At 42.7% G+C, this 6,875-nt stretch overlaps 1 protein-coding gene across 4 annotated transcripts in view; it reads left to right on the top strand.

Moving 5' to 3' along the window:
* FAM135A (family with sequence similarity 135 member A) overlaps positions 1-6,875 on the top strand; it is a 113,187-nt gene that overhangs the window by 35,393 nt on the left and 70,919 nt on the right. For 3 of the 4 annotated variants that reach the window (XM_075862003.1, XM_075862005.1, XM_075862006.1), the window contains exon 3: positions 6,737-6,842. In XM_075862003.1, coding sequence (XP_075718118.1) covers positions 6,737-6,842 — 106 coding nt within the window. Of the gene's footprint in view, positions 1-2,268; positions 2,292-6,736; positions 6,843-6,875 lie in introns of those variants that run through there. The other variant, XM_075862004.1, reaches the window with a different exon arrangement.

The following is a 6,875-nucleotide window of genomic DNA, read 5'->3' on the forward strand; positions in this document are numbered from 1 at the left end:
ACGTTCAGAGATGTTAACCTAAGGCCCCATGCACACGAACGTGTTTTTGCGGCTGCAATTCCCCCGAAAATCACCGGGAGAATTGCGGCCCCATTCTTTTCTATGGGGCCATGCACACGACCGTAGTTTTTACGGTCCGTGCATGGCCCGGGAACCCGCACCGCAGAAAGAACGGGCATGTCCTATTACGGACATCTTCTGTGGTCCGGGCTGATTGAAAACAATGACGGCAGCCATGTGCATGTCCTACGATTTGCGGGCGGCCCGCGGCTGACAGTCCGCAGCCGGCCGACCCGAAAATCACGGCCGTGCACACGGCTACGGTCGTGTGCATGAGGCCTAACACTTCAGCTCTATCTCACTGGGTGAATTTGCAATGACATACATTCTACAAATACAAATATATTTTTAGCCAGTAAGAGCACCAGATATGAGACTGTATTCAGCTGGTCATAGATGTAAGGATTTTTATTAATGATTAACAATAGTTTTTCTCAGTGAACAATTTATCCCTGTATATTATAGGAATTTTCTATTTGTGTATGCCCTTTTTCTGGCAAGCGTTCTGATTGCAAACAATTTTTGAACACTTAAAAAAATATACAAGAGGGATTAAGCATGTTGAAACAAGATTTTAAAGGGGATTTTCCAGATATTTTGTGAAATATTACTCAGATTATATTATAAAAATGATAGAATACTTTGTTTAAAAACTGCATTACTTGCTATTTTATATAGCGTTTTCTTCCCAGCTGTACATTTAGGATAGGCCATCGATTGTTTGAACAGTGGGGTCCGTCCCCCAAGAAGCCTGCTATACTAATGAATGTTTATTCAGGCACTTCAGCATTGTCCATAACTGTGGCTATGCCTGGTACTGCAACTCAGCCCCTTTCACTTGGTAGTGTGACTGCTATATTCTGCTTTATCTAGGGCTCCAGCAGTGCAATAGAGCTGCCACCTATCACTAAATTCCCCTCCGTCTAGTGATAAGGAGATGATACTTCTTACTGTGTCCCAGTCTACACAGCAAAGCTGAAACATGAGCTGCAGGAAATCTCAGGCGATGGAAACCATGTAACTATGAAGGAAATATGGCCTATGCAAGTGTTTACCATCTGATGAGTTAATAGTGTGTGCCTGTTGGTTTACATGATGGTGTGCACAACTTTTTTTCATGGAAAGTGATTTATTTACTTTGTTAGTGGTTTTGTTTCTGGTTGTACACGTATGTGTTAGAATTGTGTTTGTTAACCAGAGGGCTGCAATTTTTGTTCTTTTGAACCTGGGCAGCATTTCAAATAGACAGTGTAATTGCAGCAGTTTATTAAAGTCAACAGTAAAAATAATGTACGCCAGTATTTTTTTTTTCTTCTTGTGGTAGGAGCATAATTAGACTTTTAAAAAGATTGTATTTCACTCACTTGACAGAACACATGGTCAGGGTAGGGCTACACCTATACTTTTTGTAGTAAGATTTTTTATTTTTTTTTTACTATAGAGTAATCCATACCTTTTTAATGAGCGTTTTCCAAACTATTTTCATGTTACTCTAGAACATAAAAAGTTATCTACTACTTTTTATAAACTCTCAGAAATCCTAACATTTAGAGATTTAAAAAAAAAATTATCGCTTGACTGGATTAATTTTGAAGAGGTTTTCAAGCTTCTGTGAATTGCGATTTCAGGGCGAAATAAATTTTTCCGTTGTGAGAGCTAAGAAAGCTAGGTGTAGGCCTAGCTTTAAAAGTCACGTTACCTTAAGCTAAGGCCATAAGTGTAACATGCCCATAGTATTGTAGCAGGAAGTAATCTTGCCTTTTACATGCTGTGCATGTCACAATTGTTTTCTCAATTGAAGTCGCTGAAGAGAAACTACAAGTAAAAGTTTGTGTAGAAATATTGCAGAGGACACGGCTGTGTGCCTGGTTACCTAATGCAGACAGATCCGTGTGGAAAGGCTTTTGCTGCAGCCAGTTGCTTTAGGGGCAGAGACAGGTATGATTTGAGGTTAGTGTGAAAGGGGTGGTTCTTGGCATACATATAGAAGAATTATGTATTTATTTATGTCAAAGTTTTGATTGCAGTATAAATAGGATATGATAAAGGAGAGGATGATCTTAAGATTTTTTTTTTATGCTTTTGTGTGTTTTCTAGATTTACTATTCCTTAAAAGTGCTAATGTTCTCATGAATGTTCTCTTCACTTTTAAGTCTGCACTGTATTTTATATGTTAGAGCTCCGAAGCTGTTATTCCTACTGTAAGCAAAGACAGGAAGTTGCAACCATCCGTAAGTTGTCGTTTTGGAGGCTATAGGGAAATGTATGCAGACATTTTGCTCCTTCCTAACCCACTCTACTTTCTGCATGTCTGTCAGTTTTCCATACCACCCACTGTCAAGTCCCTGTTGCACCTGGGATCCACCAATTCAAACTTATTTTTTAAGGCTATGCTCACAAGACAAATTAAGAGGCCGGAAAAAAGAGAAATCTGGTTCAGAAAATGTTTGCGCTGTCTATACAGATACGCGGATTTAGATGTGGAGTATGTGCCGAAATCTGTGTAAACATACTCTAATGCAGGGGTCAGGAACCTTTTTGGCTAAGAGAGCCGTAAACGCCACATATTTTGAAATATAATTCCGCGAGAGCCGTACAATATGTTTAAAGGGCCATTGACAGATCAATCGCTCCAATGTTCACTTAGTACAGCAAGGAATGCTCCTCCCTGCTGTATAAAGCCACAACTGGACTGAAACAATGGTAATTAGCAGTAAAAAAATTAAATAAATAACTTACATTGTGAGCTTGCGATGCATGACATCAGTCCAGCAGTCTGGCTTCTTCTTTTTCCTGCGCATGACTGGAAGCTGGCATTCTTCCCACCTGATGTTGAGAGAATGCCAGCTTTGAGGCATTCGCAGAAGAAAGAAGCTGGAATGTTGGACATGTCACACAACGCATTGTCAGTTATGTCAATTATCTATTTTATTATTTTACAGCAAATTATTGTTTAGGTCCAGCGGTGGCTTAGTGCAGCAGAGAGGAACACTCCTTTGTGTACTAAGTGACCGCTGGAGCAATTGTATCTGTCAGTGGCCCTTTTAAAAGTGTTGGTCTTACAGAAAATGAACAAAAAAGAGAGGCTCAGACCCATCTGGGAGACCTCCAGAGCTGTAATAAAGCGCTCAGAACAGATTTTTGCCCTGATAGTGGTCCTTTAAATCAGTTTCTTATGCCCACAAGAGATTAATTTAAAGCCCCCAAGAGTGTAATATGGGTGGCAGATGTTTTTTAAGGCCATATTTTTATTTTTTTTGGGGGGGGGGGCTATATTATGGATTATGTGGGATTATTTTCAGGGGTGAAGTGGGAAGGGGGGGTTGGTGGGACACACTGTATTACACAGCCCCTTTATTGATGCAGCTCACTGCTGCTGACCATGAGGCTGTGTAACAATTTCCATGTTATAATGTTCACCTTCAAAGCAGCAGCACAGCCAGGGGTTTCTGGAACGTCCAAGGGAGACACAAGGGAGGAGGCAGATGCCGCTTCACTAGGGGACGCAGGTGCGTGCTTGCAGACGGCGCGGCTATGCAGGGAGTTATGGGAAATGTAGTCCATGCTCCCTGCCGCTCACCACTGCCGCCAATGCTTATCAGGCCATCAAAGAACTACCGTATATGTCGGCGTATAAGACGACTGGGCGTATAAGACGACCCCCAACTTTTACCCTTAAAATATAGAATTTAAGATATACTCACCATTTCGTGCAGGAGCGCTTCACTATGGCCATCGGCGGCAGGACCCAGGACTCTCTGTCTCTTTGAACTCGCGCATGCGCAGATAGGCGAGGTACATGATGGGGTTAATTACTATTAATGTGAGGAACATGGAGGGTAAATTCATCGCACCTCGCGCCTCACATTAATAAGTGAATGAAAGCCGTGTTTATTTCATTTTTTTACAGCGTACACATCATAAATGATGCAAAAACATTGTTGTCCGCGCCATTACTGAATGTGTGTATTTTATGTATTGAGACTTATTTTAATGTTTATTGTAAAAAAGGTGAAGGTGTATATTTTTTTAAAAATGTAACCATACTTTGTTTTTACTTTATTTTTAAACTTTAATGTACTGACATATATCAGATATATCCCAGTACATTAGCCTGTGGACAGATAGCACACAGGCTGTTGTTAGGACATACTTGGGTATATCCTAACAACAAGAGATATGGTCAGACAGCCCTGGGGTCCGTCAATAGACCCTGGGCTGTCTGCCCATATATGGTATGGCCCTCGATCGCGTCACAGGAATTCCCTGTGATGCGATCCAGGGGCATCCCCCCTTCTCACTTTCCCCTGAATGCTGCAGTCAGCTGTGATCGCAGCATTCACGGGAATAACGGCGGAGATGAGAGGTTCTCTGATCTCCGGCGTTATAGAGCGGGGCTGCGGCTGTGTAATACAGCCATTGCCCCGCTCCTGACAGGAAGTGCGCGCGCGGTCAGCATGAGGAGATGCGGCCGGCGCTGCACTAATGAGCGGCAGTTCAGGCACTGAAGACAACATGGGGGTGCTTTGTAGCGCGCCCGCCATGTTCTGTCTTCAATGCCGCAGATCATTAGTGCAGCGCCGGCCGCATCACATGATGCTGACCCCGCGCGCATATGTCAGGACTCAGGAGCGGGGCTGTGGCTGAATTACACAGCCGCAGCCCCGCTCTCATAGTCATGTGTACTATACTGAGCTGTGCGGCTGCAACGTGCATCCCTCCCATAGACAGGTAGGAGCCCTGTCTGCGAGCCAGATACGGCCATCAAAAGAGCCATATCTGGCTCGCGAGCCATAGGTTCCCGACCCCTGCTCTAACGGCTATAAGATATAATAAAACACTAAAGTTATAAAGGGGTTATGCGGGGACCAAAAATTATTAGCAGTGTACTCCTATGCTGCAGTGAGTGCACTTCTAATAATTTTTGGTAGCCGCATAACCCCTTTAACTTTATGTACGCGTTGTACTACTGCTACTAGAGTACAGCGGGGTTGGTAACATGAAAAAGAGTCGTATCATCATCAAAGTAGGCTTTGCAACTAGACTTTTGGTTCCCCCTGCAGCGCTATGAAAACCTCAGCATCAGCCCGACGGGGGACCGGAATGTATATTCGCAGTGTACTCATACTGCAGTGAGTACACTGCTAATAATTTTAACCCTGTAACTTAAGTAGAAGTAGTACAGCGAGTACATAGAGTGCAGCGGGGTCGGTCACATGACACAAAGTCTTATCATCATCAAAGTAGGCTTTTCTACTAGACTTCCAATTCCCCGGCAGTGCTATGAAAATCTCAGAATCAGCGTGACGGGACTGGAATGTATGTACGCGATTGTACTCAGATATTGCAGTGCGTACGCTGCTAATAATTTTTGGTCCCCGCATAACAGACTATAAAAAGTTTTTTAATGGTGCAGTCTCGGGCACAGCTATGCAAGAAATTTTGAGTAAATAATTGAACATATACTTTGTGGGAGGGAAATTATTTTGCTATTGCCTGTTTTCGAATAGTATGTGTAATGGGACTAGATTGAATTATTGATGTAAAGGATACATTAGTATATTAAAGCTGATCTGATATAATACTATGCCGTCTTGTTTGAGGGCGTATAGTATGGATACAGGTCTGCTGCACTATTAGTTAAAGGTCACAATATTTTTTGTGGCATTTGGCCAGATAGAATGGCGGAAGAATACAGTAGACTCCTAGTTACGAGTCCGTTGTATTCATGAGGGGAGCGCTCTCCCGCCTCCTCTTGCCCCAATCAGCAGTGACTGACTGGTTGCTGTGTATCTGGATGTAGACACCGCAGCCATCAAATACTGCTGAGAGCGGCAAAGAAAGAAAGGGAGTGCTCCCCTAATGAATACAGCGAACTCCAAAGTATGAGCCCGCTATATTGTTTGCTAGCTGCTATTTGCCGAAGGGCACCATTTTTTTAATTCTATTTGGGCAGTGGATAGGTCTCCATACTATGAGATCTTCAAACTAAAGAACTTCTTAAATGTTAAAGTGATGACATGAATATGTAGCACAACACTAGGATATGCTATCTCTTACTGATCGTCGACCCCTGGAACAGAGGGGCACCTTGCACAGCAATGCACTCAACCAGGCACTGTGAAGAGACACCACCCACGTCAAGTGCGCAATGCTGTGCAGGGAGGAACTCTGAACAGCTACTGTGTTCTTTTGCTTGGCAAAAGTCACAGCGGTTGGATTGCCATTAATGGTGAAGCTATGGCATGTCCTAATAAGTTTGTTTTATCTTATGCTACTTATTTGTAGAGCTTGTAGTTCTATTCACGCCACGTTTGGTGTGTATGTTCAGCATATGCCTTGGAAGATACTCCCGGTATATACGCTGAATGTGTCCATTAAGCCCTATGGACTTCGCAGACACCAGCATAGTGTCCTCCTGCGCTGGGCAGGAAAACAATGGACCCCTAAAAAACAAAAGGATATTGTGCGGCATATGATTTGTCTTTTTTTTTTTTAACATGGAAATCTATTTCACTGTATGGCATAAAGTGCCATATGTTGGGCCTTTACATTTGGCACATACGCCAGAAGATTTCTCTAGTGTATATGCCAAACATAAAGCGAAAACCTGATGTGAACAGAGACCTAAAGTCTTCCTTATTTATTTATATTTTGTTGCTTTCCCTCTGTTTAGTAAATAGTGAATCTTCATCTGGAATCAAAATGAGTGATGTTCAGGCAACTGTGGAATTTTCAGTGGAGCTCCAGAAGTTTTATAATGTGGATCTATTTCAAAGAGGGTGAGTATCACATTCTGGTTTATAATCTGGGCA

This window comes from Rhinoderma darwinii, chromosome 4 (assembly GCF_050947455.1).
Source record: "Rhinoderma darwinii isolate aRhiDar2 chromosome 4, aRhiDar2.hap1, whole genome shotgun sequence".
NCBI classification, from domain to species: Eukaryota; Metazoa; Chordata; class Amphibia; order Anura; family Rhinodermatidae; genus Rhinoderma; species Rhinoderma darwinii.